The 17,908-nt window shown below is 39.3% G+C and overlaps 1 protein-coding gene across 1 annotated transcript in view; it reads left to right on the forward strand.

Annotated features, from left to right (window-relative positions):
- C8H11orf58 (chromosome 8 C11orf58 homolog) overlaps positions 1-17,057 on the forward strand; it is a 28,070-nt gene extending 11,013 nt beyond the window's left edge. Inside the window, exons 3-5 of the mRNA XM_060018552.1 lie at positions 14,039-14,099; positions 15,606-15,715; positions 16,440-17,057. Of these exons, the coding sequence (XP_059874535.1) occupies positions 14,039-14,099; positions 15,606-15,715; positions 16,440-16,670 (402 nt within the window). The 3' untranslated portion in view covers positions 16,671-17,057. The remainder of the gene's footprint in view (positions 1-14,038; positions 14,100-15,605; positions 15,716-16,439) is intronic.
- The last annotated feature ends 851 nt before the right edge of the window (positions 17,058-17,908 follow it).

Here is a 17,908-nt window from a genome sequence, read left to right on the forward strand (position 1 = left end):
TTCATCACTAGTTACTTGGCAGTGCTTTGCAAGTATTGGTTGGCCAAAAAGTTCGTTTGGTTTTTCCATAGGTTGTCTCTAGTAGCACTTAGTTGTCTTTAACTTCATTCGAAACAATTTTGTTAGATTGTATTGTGACAGTTGTCATATCAGTATGCATTTTAAAAAAACTTTATCAAAACTGGTGAATTTTTGTGTAGCCATTTTAATATTGAGAAAAAAAAGCAACAGTTTCAGCATATTATGCTTTATTATTTCAAGAAAGGTAGAAACACAACTAAAACGCAAAAAAAGATTTGTGCAGTGTATGGAGAAGGTACTGTGATAAAGTACCTTTGACTGATTGAATGTGTCAAAAGTGGTTTGCAAAGTTTTGTGCTGGAGATTTCTCGCCGTACGATGCTCCGTGGTCAGGTAGACCATTTGAAGTTGACAGCAATCAAATCAAGACATTAATTGAGAACAGTCAATGTTACACCACATGGAAGATAGCCTACATAGTCAGAATATCCAAATCAAGCACTGAAAATCATTTCCACGAATTTGGTTATGTTCATCGCTTTGATGTTTGGGTTCCTCATAAGTGAAAAAAACCTTCTTGACCGTATTTCCACATGCGATTCTCTACTAAAACCTAACAAAAATGTTCCGTTTTTATTTATTTATTTTTTTTTTTTTAATGTTCCGTTTTTAAAACAAATTGTGATGGGTAATGAAAAGTGTATACTGTAGAATAATGTGAAATGGAAGAGATCATGGGGCAAGCGAAATGAACCACCATCAATCACACCAAAGGCCGGGCTTCATCCAAAGAAGGTGATGTTGTATATATGGTGAGATTGGAAGGGAGTCCTCTATTATGAGCTCCTTCCAGAAAACCAAATGATTAATTCCAAAAAGTACTTCTCCCAGTTAGACCAGCTGAAAGCAGCACTCAACGAAAAGCATCTGGAATTAGTCAACAGAAAATGCATAATCTTCCATCAGGATAACACAAGCCTGCGTGTTTCTTTGATGACCAGGCAAAAACTGTTACAGCTTGGCTGGGACATTCTGATTCATCTGCCATATTCACCAGACATGGCACCTTTGGATTTCCATTCAGTCTTTACAAAATTCTCTTAATGGAAAGAAGTTCAATTCCCTGGAATACTGTAAAAGGCAGCTGGAACAGTTCTTTGCTCAAAAAGATAAAATTTCTAGGAAGATGGAATTATGAAGTTGCCTGAAAAATGGCAGAAGGTAGTGGAACAAAACAGTGAATACGTTCAGTAAAGTTCTTGGTGGGACTTCCCTGGTGGTCCAGTGGCTAAGACTCCACACTCCCAATTCAGGGGACCCAGGTTCGATCCCTGGTCAGGGAACTAGATCCCACATGCCCCAACTAAGAGTTCACATGTTGCAACTAAAGATCCCATATGCCACAACTAAAAATCCTGTGTGCCACAACTAAGACCCAACACGGCCAAATAAATATTTGTTTGTTTGTTTATTTTTGGCTGCATTGGATCTTCGTTGCTGCACGCAGGCTTTCTCTAGTTGCGGTGAGGGGGGCCACTCTTTGTTGCAGTGCACAGGCTTCTCATTGTGGTGGCTTCTCTTTTTGTGGAGCACAGGCTCTAGGTGCACAGGCTTCAGTAGTTGTTGCTCGTGGGCTCTAGAGTGCAGGCTCAGTAGTTGTGGTGCACAGGCTTAGTTGCTCTGCGGCATGTGGGATCTTCCCGGACCAGGGCTCGAACCCGTGTCCCCTGCATTGGCAGGTGGACTCTTAACCACTGTGCCACCAGGGAAGTCCCTAAATATTTTTTTAAAAATAAATAAAGTTCTTGGTGAAAATGAAAAATGTGGTGTCCTTTGTTTTTACTTTAAAACCAAATGAACTTTTTGGCCAACTGATTAATTTATCATACCACATAAGCTAATTAGTTTGACATTGCTCTCTGAGGTGTCTTGGTTCCTTTGAAGCATCCCAGAGTTAGCTGGAGGTCAAAAGAACTTTAGAATTTGATATTTGGGAAGTTTGTCAAAAATATCAACACTTGGTCAAATAGGATCATATGTCACTGAAATAATACTTAACCACAGTGACAAAAGATTTCAAAAGCAAATATAGATCACTTAAAGACAGAGAAACTCACAATCCATTGTCAGAAGCAGTGTTCTAAGAAACCTTTGTTCTTTAAGCAGAGGAACCAAATCCAATCGTGTACCAGTCTACTTTTAATAACAAAATCCATTTACATAATTAAATTCATTCTGAGTTTAGTCAATCCTGACAGTGTACAAAATTCTTTTCTCGGGGTTCCTTTTCCACAATCCTTCCATCACTTTCTATATCCGTATTATTTTGTCTCTTACTTTTCTCATCTAGAAACAACTAGCTCTAGGACAAAATTATTTTCTTTTCCCTTAACAAAATGCAAATCCATTCCTCATACCTTCTTTGTTCACAACACACTTATTTTTCTAGCATACTGAACTGTTTTTCTGTATTATTTCTAGTAGCTTTAATTTCATATTTAAATTAGAATTCTCAACCCTTAAAAACTTTGATTTCTAGTGAATACTAAGAAGTAAGCAATTATGAACTGTCTTTTACATTAGCGTTCTGTAGATTGGTGAACATAAATACCAATTTTTATAAAGTTTCATCTCAATTCTGCCAACTTTTACACCTTTGACGTTAGTTTCTCTTAGGACCCATTCAACAAGTCTTGGTATTACAAGGAGTCCTAGAAGCTTTCCTTGCTTTTATTCTCTGACCATTTTATCTATTTTGTATAAAAGGCTCTGGGGTCCCCAGTGAGGGGTTGAGCCAACTGACTCAGGCCCTTTTGTCAACTTGATTAATTGGCCTAATTGTTGCCCCAAGTAATTGTTGGTCAGGTACCTCAGTGTAATTTTCTTCCACCATTTAAATATATATATTTTAAACAGGGGTAAATAGAGCAGACTTTCTTGGGGTCCTTTAATGTTGGGTACCAATACAGTGGAGGGGGGGTTCCATTTGGCCCATTGAACCTTAGGAATGTTGTATCAAGATGTTTTGTTCTAATCCCATTAACATTCATTTTATTTATCCCATTTTAAAGTAATCATCTTAAGATTTCTTTATCCATTTGGGATAAGTTCCATTAAAAAGTTTACCTTGTGGGGAAAGAGTCTCTAGACTTTCCCTTTAGTTTTTTCTCTTATTTTTCTGTTAATCAACCTAATTAATTATTCTAATGTTTTTATTAGCATCTGTAAGATCCATTGAGGGAAAGCGGAAACCACAATAAGGTCTCCCAAACCAGTTTTTTTGGTTTGTTTTAAACTAAGCGAGTTCTTAGGTAAACCATTATATATTTTTTTCCCACCTTTAATTTTTTTTTCCCATAGATATCAATAAAACACCTGTTTATAATGAGAGTTCTCTAAAAATTTACCAATTTAGAAGTTTCTCCAATTTAAAGGATCTGTCGTCTGGCCATTAATGAGATATATGTTAATAGTGACTTAAACCAATAGGGTGCAAGAGGCTTCCCCACAGGAGAGTGTGAAGGATGCGACCTAAACAGATCCAGAAAGTTTACTCCCAAAAATAGTCTAAGAAAGTAAAGCCCTCACTAAACAGGCTGACGCAGTGAAGGTTAAGATGGCAAAAATTCAGACAAAAGCCTGCTCAGGGGGCTTCCCTGGTGGCGCAGTGGTTGAGAGTCCGCCTGCCGATGCAGGGGACACGGGTTCATGCCCCGGTCTGGGAAGATCCCACATGCCGCGGGGCCTGCGCGTCTGGAGCCTGTGCTCTGCGGCGGGAGAGGCCGCAGCGGTGAGGGGCCCCGCGTACCACAAAAAAAAAAAAAAAGCCTGCTCAGAATCTCAGTCTATTCGATTGGCTGCTAAATGTACACCATATGTGTACCTTTTGGATGACAGAGATCAAGTACTCAAAACACACACACATGCACGTGCCTGAAGATCAGATAAAACATTTACATCTCAAAGACACAGGAGGAGGAATGCAACTTCCCCCTAGAAGGGCTTTTGTTTTTTTAACATCAGAATTCTGAAAATATGTTTTTATCAAGCCAACTTTTTCTAACATAGCTGCGTATACAATAAAAGAGCTCCATTTAGTCATTTTCAGAGCAAGATTTCCTTTATTTACTTGCAGGTATGAGCTCTGTACATACACGAATCTGGCTAGACTGCTAGTTGGAGGTTGGCTTTCTGACGCCCCTCATTTCTCTGAGAGAATCTGTTTCCCATTTGAACTTGAATTTCTCAGGCATAAAATTTTATTAGTGCACTTTTATCCTGACACCTTCTTGTCAAGATAGCCAATTTGAGGAAAATGTCAGGTAAACCTCTTACCTAACCAACTGTTCAGCTGAGACTGCTCAGTATCTTTCAAACTGAGGAAATCCTGGTGTCTTTCAATTGAGTTACCCTAGTATCTTTCAGGTAGGGGGCACTTTCTCCCAATGTCTTTCAGCTGGGCTCCCCTCGTATTTTTCAACTAGCAGGGGCCACTCCCCAATATCTTTTAACTGGGGAGCCAGTACCTGTTAGACACCGCCAAATAAAACTCAGGATCATCAGCCAGTAATTGGGAGATACAGGAACCAGGAGGGACTCACCCAAATTCATCTGGACTCTGCGGAGCCGGATGGGCACAACAGGCCTCTGCTGGTACCAAGGCCCCAGTTCCTTGTAGAGTTCAGGCAAAGCAGAGACGTCTGCTCTGAGTCCCTTCCTGGTCACCAAAACTGTCAACTGAAAAAAATACACAGCCTAAAAGTGCAGAATTATGTTTTATTTGGCGGATTTCCTGAGGACTTAAGTCAGCCTCTCATATTGCTCTGAGGGACTGCTCCAAAGAGGTAAGGGAGGAGCCAGGATATACGCATTTTGCATCAAAAACTATGTAGTCGAAACATCAAAGGATTACTGTTAGTTAATTAAACTGTTAATTATGGAAAACCAAACATGTCAAGTTAATGAATTTAACACTTTTCCACGTGTGGGAAGTTTCAAGAGTCTGGACTCATTGAAATCATTCCTTTGATATACACCTTAACTATCTAGGGCCAGTTTCATGCTTTTCACCATCCTGAATCCCCTCAGGGTGCACAGTTGAGGGTGGCTGCTGGTTTGATGGCCACAGTATCCTTCATTTACTGATACAGCAGGCCACAGCATCTTGTGAATACAAGATGATCATTTGGTTTTTATTATTCAGTTTGTTAAAGTGGTGTATCACACATTGATTTGCAGATATTGAAAAATCCATGCATCCCTGGGATAAATCCCACTTGATCATGGTGTATGATCTTTTTAATGTTTTGTTGGATTCGGTTTGCTAGTGTTTTGTTGAGGATTTGTGTGTCTATGTTCATCAGTGATATTGGCCTGTAATTTTCTTTTTGTGTGTTATCTTTGTCTGGTTTTGGTATCAGGGTGATGGTGGCTTCATAAAATGAATTTGGGAGTATTCCTTCCTCTGCAGGAGGTTTTAGAAGGATAGGTGTTAACTCATCTCTAAATGTTTGACGGAATTCCCCTGTGAAGCCATCTGGTCCTGGACTTTTGTCCGTTGGAAGTTTTTAAATCACCGTTTCAACTTCAATACTTGTTATTAGTCCCTTCATATTTTCTATTTCCTCTTGGTTCAGTCTTGGGAGATGGTACCTTTCTAAGAATTTGTCCATTTTTCCTAGGTTGTCCATTTTACTGGTGTATAAATTGGTTGTAGTAGTAGTCTCTTGTGATCTTTTGTATTTCTGTGATGTCAGTTGTAACTTCTCCTTTTTCATTTTTAATATTGATTTGAGCCCTTTCCTTTTTTTCTTGATGAGTCTGGCTAAAGGTTTATCAATTTTGTTTATTTTTTCAAAGGATCAGCTTTTAGTTTCATTGATCTTTTCTATTGTTTTCTTATTTCTGCTCTGATCTTTATGATTTCTTTCCTTCTGTTAACTTTGGGCCTTATTTGTTCTTCTATCTCTAGTTGCTTTAGGTGTAGGGTTAGGCTGTTTGAGATTTATCTTCTTTCCTGAGGTAAGCTTGTATTGCTATTAACTTTCCTCTTATAATTGCTTTTGTTTTCTGTTTTTTCTCATTTTGTTTACTTATATATATTTTATTGAAATATAGTTCAGTTACAATGTGGTGTTATTTTCTGGCATACAGCAAAGTGATACTTTGCTGTACTATATATATATTCTTTTTCATATTATTTTCCATTATAGTGTACTACAAGTTATTGAATATAGTTCCTGTACTATACACTAGGACTTTGTTGTTTATTTTATTTTTTATTTTAATTTAATGTTTATTAGAGTAAGGTTGATTTACAGTGTTGTGTTAGTTCAGGTGTACAGGAAACTGATTCAGTTATATACATATATCCATTCTTTTTCAGGTTCTTTTCCCATATAGGTTATTACAAGATATTGAGTAGAGTTCCCTGTGCTATACAGTAGGTCCTTGTTGATTATCTATTTTATATATAGTAGCATGTATATGTTAATCTGAAATTCCTAATTTATCCCTCCCCTCCCACCTTTCCCCTTTGGTAACCATATGTTTGTTTTCAAAGTCTGAGAGTCTGTTTCTGTTTTGTAAATAAGTTCATTTGTATCATTTTTTTAGATTCCACATATAAGTGATAGCATATGATGTTTGTCTTTTTCTGTCTGACTTCATTTAGTATGATAATTTCTAGGTCTATCCATGTTGCTGCAACTAACATTATTCTTTTTTATGGCTGAGTAATACTCCATTGTATATGTGTACCACACCACAGTATCATATGAGATTTCTCTTTCTCTGTCTGACTTACTTCACTCAGTATGACAGTCTCTAGGTCCATCCGTGTTGCTGAAAGGGGCATTAATTCCTTCTTTTTAATGGCTGAGTAATACTCCATTGTTTACATGTACCACATCTTTATCCATTCCTCTTTCAATGGGCATTAGGTTGCTTCCCTGTCTTGGCTGTTGTAAACGGTGCTGCAATGAACATTGGGGTGCATGTATACTTTCAGACCATGTTTTTCTCTGGATATATGCCCAGGAGTGGGATTGCAGGGTCATGTGGTAGCTCTATTTTTAGTTTTTAAAGGAACCTCCATACTGTTCTCCATAGTGGCTGTACCAGTTTACATTCCCACCAACAGCGTAGAAGGGTTCCCTTCTCTTCACACCCTCTCCAGCATTTATTGTTTGTGGATTTTTTTTTTTTTTTTTTTTTTTTGCGGTATGTGGGCCTCTCACTGTTGTGGCCTCTCCTGTTGCGGAGCACAGGCTCTGGACGTGCAGGCTCAACGGCCATGGCTCACGGGCCTAGCCGCTCCGCGGCATGTGGGATCTTCCCGGACTGGGGCACGAACCTGTGTCCCCTGCATCAGCAGGCGGACTCGCAACCACTGTGCCACCAGGGAAGCCCTGTTTGTGGATTTTTTGATGATAGCTGTTTTGACTGGTGTGAGGTGATCCCTCACTGTAGTTTTGATTTGCATTTCTCTAATAATTAGCAGTGTTAAACATCTTTTCATGTTGGCCATCTGTATGTCTTCTTAGGAGAAATGTCTGTTTAGGTTTTGTATTGCTGTATTCTTTTAGTTTTCACTTGTCTGGGAAATTCTTTATCTCTCCTATTCTAAATGATAATCTTGCTGCATAGAGTATGCTAGGGTGCAGATTTTTCCCTTTTAGGACTTTGAATATATCTTGCCACTCCCTTCTGTCCTGGAGTGTTTCTATAGAGAAGTCAGCTGATAGACTTATGAGGGTTTCCTTGTAAGTAACTCTTTTTCTCTTGCTGCCGTTAGAATCCTCACTTTAACTTTTGCCATTTTAATTATAATATGTCATGGTGTAGCTTTGCTTGGGTTCATCTTGTTTCCGACTCTGTTTTTCTTGTACCTGGATATCTGTTTCCTTTTGGTTTGGGAAGTTTTCAGCCATAATTTCTTCAAATGCATTTTCAATCCCCTTTTTTCTTTCTTCTCCTTCTGGGATCCTATTATGTGTAGATTGACTTGCTCTATTTTATCCCATAAGTCTCGTATATTGCTTTCATTTTTTTTCACTTGTCTTTTCGTCTGCCGTTCTGATTGGGTGATTTCCATTATTCTGTCTTCCAGATCACTTATTCTTCTGCATTATTTAGTTTGCTATTTATTGCCTTTAGCTCAAGTTTTGTCTTGGCAGATGAGTTTTCTAATATTAATTGGCTCCTCTTTATAGTTCTAGTTTCTTGTAACAGTGATCTGCATTTCTTCTGATAGTCTTTGTTAATTCCTTTAGTATTTTTATTACCTTCTGTTTGGACTTGGGGTCTAGTAGACTGGAGAGGTGTTTCATCGTTTGTACTTCCAGGGGATTTCTCTTGTTCTTTTAGTTGGGAGCAGTTCCTGTGTTTCTTCATTTTACTTGTTTCTCTGACTCTATGACTTTAGGAGAAACAGTTATCTACTGTGGTCTTAAAGGGCTGTTTTTATGTGGGAATGTCCCTGTGTAGCCTGAATGAGTCTAATATTTTTGGTGCAAAGGCCGTTTTTAGTATGGATGACTGCCACGTCCTTCCTCAATGTGTGCTTGCCCTTTTCCCCTTGATAGGGGGTGTGATTGGTGTTGTGGTGACCAGAGCCTGCACTGGATGTTGAACAGGGGCCTCCACTTTGCTCTGTAGCTGTCACAGCCCTGCCAGGGGCAGGGTCTGCTCCCCAGGTGTTGGAGTAAAAGCACTCAGATCCGTTGCTAAACTGCAATGTGAGGTAGATGGGACTAGAGTGCTCCCACTGGGAGAGGAGCCACTGGGTATTCTTCCCAGGAGCTGTCCACTGAAAAGTATGCTCTGTGGTGTCTCCTGTCACCTGTCATGAGTACTCACAAAGTACACTGTTGTTGGCACTGCTCTTGGCCCCGCTTCAGCTGTGGGAATGCAGTCAGTTGGTCCAGATGCCCCTCAGGCGCAGTTATCAGAAAGCAACCAGTGCAGATCTGCCAAAGTCAGGCACCATGACCCACCATAGTCGGGCACCTGGACCCACCGTGGGAGTTATGGAATTAGCCCTGGACCCGCCCTAATCACAGAAGCACCAATAATCTGCTTGGATGTCCCCCAGGTGCTGAGCTTACAAAGGCACCAGAGGCATAAATCTGCCAAAGTCTCAAAGCTGCTGGCTGGACACAGCTCATATTTCAGCCCCACCTCTGTGTGTAGGCAACCACCAGGACTTGTCTACTCGCAGAGCTCATAGAGTCAAGAGTTGTGCCCACTGTGAGCACAAAGAGAATGAGGCTGCTGTGGTGGGGTCCTGGCCCTCCCTTCATGAGCACATTACCAGTGGGGCTTCTATGGTGGACCCAGGCATTATCCTGCTCACACCTTGTGGCCTGGGCCATACTCCAATACATTTTGGCTGTCTCCGCGCAGTCAACCCCAGTGCTCTCCCCAGGTCTGTCCCCTAAAGCCTGAGTTTTAGCACCCAGCCCCCTCGCACCAGCAGACACACATCTCAGGCTGGGGAGTAAGTAGAGCAAGGTGGCCAGGACCATCAGTGCTGGTCTCTCCTTGTTCTGCCTTCCTAAAGCCTGTTGCTGCACTCCTCTGAGCCAGTGAAGCTCACTTTCTGTCCTGGCTGATTTTTCCCAGCTGGTGAAGGGGATGTCTGGGGTTAGAGAACCTTTCCTCTTACACAGCTCCCTCTCCCAAAATTGTTTTGAATTTGTTTTTGTAGGTCTTTCACCTTTTGTTCTCTTCTCTTGTGATTTGATGACTATCTCTAGTGTTGTGGATAATTTTGTGTGTATATCTATTATAGATTTTTAGTTTGTGGTTACCATGAGATTTTTGTAGAGCGGTCTATATGTATACGTGATTGTTTCAAGTTGCTGCTCTCTTAATTACAAATGCATTTTTGAAATCCTGCGTTGGTACTCTCCTCCCCTCACAATTACTGTTTTTGATTTCTTTTTTTCTTTTTTTTTTGCGCGGTACGCAGGCCTCTCACCGTCGTGGCCTCTCCCGTTGGGGAGCACAGGTTCCGGACGCGCAGGCTCAGCGGCCATGGCTCACGGGCCCAGCCGCTCCGCGGCATGTGGGATCTTCCCTGACCGGGGCACGACCCGACGTAGGGGACTCCCAACCACTGCGCCACCAGGGAAGCCCTTGATATCATATTTTATATCTAATTGCTTTGTGTATCCCTTAACTGCTTATTGTAGATACAGATAATTTTTCTACTTTTGTCTGTCAGCCTCCCTACTGGTTTGCATTTGGATTATTTCCTATATGTTTGCCTTTGTCTGTGAGCTTTTTCATTTCTTAATTTTCTTGTTTCTAGTTGTGGCCTTTTCTTTTTCATCTAGATAAGTTCCTTTAGCATTTGTTCTAAAGCTAGCTTGGTGGTGCTGAATTCTTTTAGCTTTTATTTGTCTGTAAAAGTTTTGATTTCTCCATCAAATCTGAACAGGAGCTCTGCTAGGTAGAGTATTCTTGCTTGTAGGTTTTTCCCTTTCATCACTTTTTTAAATATATCGTGGCACTCCTTTCTGGTCTGCAGTTTCTGTTGAAAAATCAGCTGATAGCCTTATGGAATTCCCTTGTATGTTATTTATTGCTTTTCCCTTGCTGCTTTTAATATTCTCTCTTTTATCTTTAATTTTTGTCATCTTGATTACATTGTGTCTTGGTGTGTTCCTTGATTCTTTGCACTTCCTGGACTTGAGTGACTGTTTCCTTTCCCAGGTTAAGGAATATTTCAGCTATTATCTCTTTAAATATTTTCTCAGGCTTTTTCTTTCTGTTTTCTCTTTCTGGGACCTCTTTAATGGTAATATTAGTGTGCTTGATGTTGTCCCAGAGGTCTTTGAAACTGTCCTCATTTCTTTTCATTCTTTTTTCTGTTCAGTGGCAGTGATTTCCAGTACTCTGTCTTCCAGCTCACTGATCCATTCTTCTATATCACTCAGTCTACTGTTTATTCCTTCTGGTGTATTCTTCATTTCAGTTATTGTATTTTTCATCTCTGTTTGGTTGTTCTTTGTATTTTCTAACTCTTTGTTAAAAACTTCTAACTTCTTGCTCTGGCATCCATTCTCCTCCCAAATTCTTTGGTCATCTTTACAATCATTATTCTGAACTCTTTCTCAGGTAGAATCTTGTTCCTTCATCTGGAACATATTCTTCTGCCACATCATTTTGTCTAAGTTGGTATTTTTATGTATGTGGTAGGTTAGTTACATTTCTTGACTTTGGAGAAGTGGCCCTCTAGGATGTGTCCTATGCATCCCAGCAGTGCACTCCCTTCTCGCCACCCAAGCTATATGCTCTAGAGTTTCCTCCTAAGAGGGCTGTGTGGGTCCTTCTGTTGTGGTGGCCTGACTATGTGGGTGATCTGGTGGGCTTGGTTGGTTGCCAGGCCCTGCCTTGTGCGGATGCTGCTGGCTGCTGTTCAGCAGGCCCTGGTCATGAAGTGACTGCTTGCAGAACCCTAGGGGGCCCCAAGGCTAGTGCTGGCTGGGTGGTCAGAGTCAGGTTCATGAAGACTCTGGGGCTGTTGCCCACCCATTGGCAGGTTAAGCCGGATTCTGGAGGCAACTGGGTAGTCAGAGCTGGTTCCTGGAGTCTGGCTGCAGGGCCCCTGGATCCCAGAGCACATATAAGATTTGGGGTTGGGAGGTGGTTCTTGACACAGTTGGTTATGGGGTCCAGGGTGTCCTGAAGGTTGCATTGGCCTGCTAGCGGGCACAGTCTGGCCTGCTGTGGGCAGACTTGGTCCGTAGTCTGTGGGAATCATATTTTTCTTGCATCTGGTGTCTGCCCCCTGGGTGGTGAGGCTGCTCTAGAGGCTTGTGCAGGCTTCCTGGAGGGAGGGGCTAGTGTCTGCCCACTAGTGGGTGGAGCTGGGTCTTAGTCCTCTCATGGGCAGAGCCATGTCTAGGGGGCATATCTTGAGGTGGCTGTGGGCTCAGTAAGTCTCTAGGCAGCCTGTCTGCTGAGGGGTGGGGCAGTGTCCCTGCCCAGTTAGTTGTTTAGCCTGAGGAGTCCCAGCACTAGCACCTACAGACTGTTGGGTGGGATAAGGTCTTGGAACTAATAAGCCAAGACGTCAGCCGCCAACAGTGTTCCCCGGTATTCTGCCATCAGTGTCTGTGTCCCTAGGGTGAGCCACAGTCCCCCTACCACCCCGTGTCTCCAGGAGACTCTCCAAGACTAAGAGGTAGGTCTGGCCCAGGTGCCTATCAAATTACTGCTTTTGCCCTGTGTCCGGGTACATGTGAGATTTTGTATGCTCCCTCGAAGAGTGAAGTGTATTTCCCCCAGTCCTGTGGAGCTCCTGCAGTTAAGCCCCAGTGGCCTTCAAAGCCAAATTCTCTGGGGGCTCATCTTCCTGGTACCAGACCCCTGGGCTGGGGAGCCTGATGTCGGACTCAGAACTCTCACTCCTGCAGGAGAACCTCTGCAGTGTAATTATTCTCCAGTGTGTGGATCACCCACCCCAAGGGGTATGGAATTTGATTATATCCAGGTTGTTGTGGTTCCTTCTTTATGTCTTTAGTTGTAGAAGATCTTTTCTGGTGGTTCCCAGTCTTTGTCATCAATAGCTGTTCTGCAGATAGTTGTGGTTTTCGTGTGCTCGTGAGAGGAGGTGAGCTCAAGATCTTTCTACTCTGCCATCTTGGCCAGTCTCCCAAACACTTTATTAACCTTGTGAAACTGATGCCGAAAACTCGGCGTCTGTGCACCAGTACGGAATTGAATCTCGGAGACAGAGTTTTGGGTGAAGTAGAAGAGAACAGCTTTATTGCTCTGCCAGGCAAAGGGGGACACAGCAGACTCAGTACCTCTCAAAACTGTGTGTCCCGACCTGGAGGGATTTGGTGAGTTGTTTTATAGCAGTGGTTCAAAGGCAGGGTTGCTGATAAGGATCAGGGTGTGTGCAGGGCCTGGCTTCTGGTGGTCTGATGAGTTTCTGTGACTCCTTTAATCTGGCCTCAGATGGTCTCTTGAAGAGCTTCTCTGGTTCCTTTTAATCTGGGATAAAGAATGCTAACATCTTACATTTGTTGGGGTTTTTCGTTCTGTAAAGAACTCATTGTTATGTGTATCCCTTCAGGCAGAACCAGGACCCTATCCAAAGGCTACACTGTTGTTTCTTGACTGCTCCTCCCTTGTCTCTGCATGGCAACAGTTCAAATCTGCCCTTTGGAACTCAGGGAGTGTCACGGAGGCTGGAGTCTGTTCCCTATAAACAAGAAACTGGGGACACGGAAAGGCTTCCATGCCCGGGAGCCCCACAGGCTCATGCTTGGTTTCAAAACTAAATATGAACCATGAAGAGTGGATTGGAACTGATAAATTGAGAGTAATTATGTAAGCTGATTAGTTGGTAACTAATTACCAATTAGTTGAGTCAGATTTATTTTTATGTTTTATAGAACTAAATTGTTTTAAGTTCTGTGCTTTTTGATAGTTTGAAAGTGGGTGTTTATTGTAGTCAAAAGTAATGAGCTAGCTATTTGTGGTATGTTGTTAAATAGTAATGGTTATTTTTATGTTTTATATTTTAAATTTCGATCACATTGTTCATTATAAATCTATTATTTTTATTCAGTTAAATCTCATTTGCTTTCTTTCCATGATATATGCCTGAGACATCAGAAAGAGAAGGTGGAAAAATCAAAGCAACTCATTTTACTGGCATTTTAGGAAAGAAAATGTTTAGATTGATCCACTTTTCTAGCTGTCTATCCCATTTAAAATTCCAGCTTGAACTCTACATACTTTCTATCCCCTTCCTCTGCTTGGTTTATTGTAATTACACTGCCTTCAGACATACTGTAATTTACTTACTGATTTTGTGTCCCCTCCCCATCCCTATCCATGCAAGAATGTAAGTTCCATAAAGACAGGGATCTTAATTTAGTTCTTTTTCTTCACTGTATCCCATAAGCCTGGAATATTGTCAGGCACATAGTAGACACTTAATAATTATGTTGAATTAGTGGTCTCAAATTGTAATAAATTTCCTGCCTTCTTACAGAAAGAACATACTGGTCGTCTTGTTATAGGAGATCACAAATCCACATCTCACTTCCGAACAGGTAAGAAAGTAAAATATAATTAAAGTGGAGGTGCTAAATTTGGAATATGAAATATTTGTACATATTTTGGGATATTCTAACTTTCGTGTATAATTGTTGATTAGTTCTAATGATTAATAAATATTAGAAATATATGTAGTATATGTAAACATGTTACGTACATCATTTAACAGTTAGTATATACTTTCATAAAAGATTTGAGTATATGTACATCAATATGATATTCTAACCAAGAAACTAACCAGTTTCTGTCTTCATTTTTACTAACTCACAACATGTAGTATTTTAATTGTAGTGAGGTTTTATGCCTCATCTTGCCAACTATAGTAACTAGAGTCTACATGTATTTTGTAAATTATTTAATATACAGTGTTATAGTTGGCATATTATACTGGTTTTTAGTTTATTCACTGAGTTTTGCTCTGAAATCTTGGAAGAGTATAAACTCATTGGAATGCCTGAAGAAATTAATTTTTCTTTTAATTTTGGGGGAAAAACTTTAAAAGTAAAAACAGAAAATGAATTAGAATTTGGATTTGAATTCAGTCTGCTGAAAAGTTTTATCCCATTTAAAATTGGCCCTAATCTTAGACATTAGAAATTAATAGGCATTTTATATTTCTGGTGTTGAACAGTTATTTCAAATTGATTTGCACTGCTACAAAAGGCAAAAGAGTCCCTGAGCTTTGGCAGAATGGAAATATATTTAACTGTTGCATTCATTCTTTTAAAATATGAAATTCTTCTTGTATTTACAAATTAAAATGTCACGTACAGAAAGCTTCACTGGTATTGGTAATGTTCTGCTTCTTGGGTGGTAAGTTTTTAGGTGGTTGTTTAGTATTCTGCTTCATAACTTATATATATAACAATATATGTTAAAAATAATTTATATATCAAATGTTGCATGATAAAATTACAAATAAGTTTATGTTGGTGCAGTAAACTGATATGCAAAGAAAGGCGTAAAGGGAAGCCATTCCAAGGTCATTTTACATTTTATTTAGCCATTCTCTAAACAGAATTGTGTGCCTTTTCATTATTTCTGTTCAAAGACAGAAGCTTTTGTTTGTTGGAGGATTTTTTCTGCATGACTAGGAGGAAACTTTCAGGAGAACCATTATTAGACTATAAATAAACTAAAACATCATGCCCAAAGTTCTTAGTAATTAATAGTTACAATATGTAAACTTAAGCAGTTCTGAGATTCCTGTATCTGGTTTGAATTATTACATGGGAAAAATTAAGTTTTTCATCTTTAATAAACAACTTGTGCTTCAGGGGGTTGGTTACTAAAGAAGTAATCATAAATACATCCTTCAATTATTTTATCTGTTGGGTAACTACCTATGGTTTATAAACCCATCCACAAAATTTGCTGTAAAATTAGTCACAGTTAGAGAAATCAGCCCTGAATATAATAGCATCTGTATTGTGGGTTTTTTGTGTAATCAAATATTTTTATTAATTTGACTGAAACATAATCAAAGTACACTGGACATACAGGGGAAGAAGACAAGAAAATTAACGAAGAACTGGAGTCTCAATATCAACAAAGCATGGACAGTAAATTATCAGGAAGATATCGACGACATTGTGGACTTGGCTTCAGTGAGGTAGTAATTATGTATTTTCATTAAGTGGGAAGATAATTTCCAATTTGATTATCATTTATTTGTGTTAAATTACTCTAGCGATCAAGAACCCTATGTAGAAGGCTTTCTTTATGCAGTTACATTTTTACATGCCAAACTAGGTCTTTGTAGATAATGAGAATAGATATTTTTGACAGTTTTAGAAATATGTTTTCTGATACTAGCTTAATATAAATTCTGCTTAGATAATCATTAGGGCACATCTTAAGTAGGCATGAACAACATACAAGTTACATGAAATATTTCATGTAAATACCGGTTCAGGAGAGTTTTCTTGGTTGTTTCCTACATCATCTCTTTTCATATAATAACTATTGGTCCATTACTCCAAAGTAATATAATATGCAAAACATTGATAACTGTTTAAATATTCCCATGGATCAGTGGTTAACTTGCCTTATTTACTTAAAATAATACTGTTTCCATCAGGAAGATAATAATATATTATTTTCAAACTAGGGGGGAGGGGAGAAGGTGAGTGGTCTTCAGAGCCCTTTCTTAAACCAAAATCCTACTCAAGTCCCAGGGTATAAAACACATGGAGGTGCCTGAGTCCTCATTTCTTCCCTAGGCAGCCTCTGATCTTAAACTGTTAATGGCTAGGGAGTGAGACAAAAATTTTGGGGTCTTTTCCAGTTTTTATACTGGATAATGTATTTTAATAGCTGTTGATTGATGTTTTTAGGTAGATGATCATGATGGAGAAGGTGATGTGGCTGGAGATGATGATGATGATGATGATTCACCTGATCCTGAAAGTCCAGATGACTCTGAAAGTGATTCAGAGTCAGAGAAAGAAGAATCTGCTGAAGAACTCCAAGCTACTGAGCACCCTGATGAAGTGGAGGATCCCAAAAACAAAAAAGATGCAAAAAGCAACTATAAGATGATGTTTGTTAAATCCAGTGGTTCATAACTCCCAAACACTTAGTCTTTGTATTAAAAGTAAGCCTTATTGTTATAATGCACAGTGGAGGACTGCTTATAGAGCACAGACCTTTGTATTATAATTTTTAAAAAGGCCCTTTTAAATAATTACAAAGAGTGTTTGCTTTCAGATGCCATGGGTTACACTTTTATGGGCATGACTATAACCATTTTTGTAAACAGTAAGAGTTGTATAAAATAAGAAATAAATACAATACTCAACTTCCTTTCATGTTAGCATCATCAAACTTCTAATACTACCTTTTTACCCCTTCAAATACAGTTACGGGGGAAACAGTATTTTTTGTGTGGTAGCTGTTTATCTTTTTTTGTTCCTTCATGTTTCTCTCTTATAAAAGTTTATCTGGTACTGTGATGTGTTCATAAAAATATTCTTTTATTATACTCTCTTATAGTAGAACTATTCACCATGGATATTTCTGCTGCCAGTAACAATCTAAATTAATGCTGGCAAAAGATTAGGTACTTAGTTTACTCTTACTGAATCAGCTCTACTCTTTTGGACCAAAGCAACATGAGAGCAAATACTTTTCACACCGGTTATGATGGAGTTGCAGTTGTCATATATTTGGAATGTTATGATCCCAAGCATTCTTCACATAATTTGAATGACACTGTACGTTAGATTTTTGATAAAATTGGCCAGTTTTTACAGAAGAAATTTTTTCTCTGATCATTTGGTCCTATCATCTATTTAGGAATATGTAAAACTGGATTTTTTTTTTTTTAAGGTAATATGTGACCAAAGTTAATTTTCTTCCTAACACCTAAATAAAGAGAAAGCAGTTTCTCATATGTGGTTGTGATACCTTTATCCTCATTATCTGAAAATGAGGAATAGGCTTATTGAACAAGAAGCTGAAACAAGATATTCTCTTCATTTTATCCCAGTGCTGTTATCCTGATTATCTAATTACAAAAAGGAGTATTGCTGTATGATTTTATCGCCACTTCTGTTGGAGTAAGATCTGACTGTTATTATGTGGTTAATTTGTACAGCAGAGTAACACAAACTGCATTATGGGCTAGTCAATGATCTTTGAGTAATTGGGTTCAAAATCTTAATGTTTAAGTGACATGTTCAAAGGCTTTGAGTTAAACCTTTTTGTTTGCTGAACTGTTACACATCTAGATACTTAAGTATATGTTTAATGTGTTGTTGTTTTTTTTTTTAATTCCTGTGTCATTTTGAAGTTTAGAATTTTC

This window comes from Delphinus delphis, chromosome 8 (assembly GCF_949987515.2).
Source record: "Delphinus delphis chromosome 8, mDelDel1.2, whole genome shotgun sequence".
Taxonomy (NCBI): domain Eukaryota; kingdom Metazoa; phylum Chordata; class Mammalia; order Artiodactyla; family Delphinidae; genus Delphinus; species Delphinus delphis.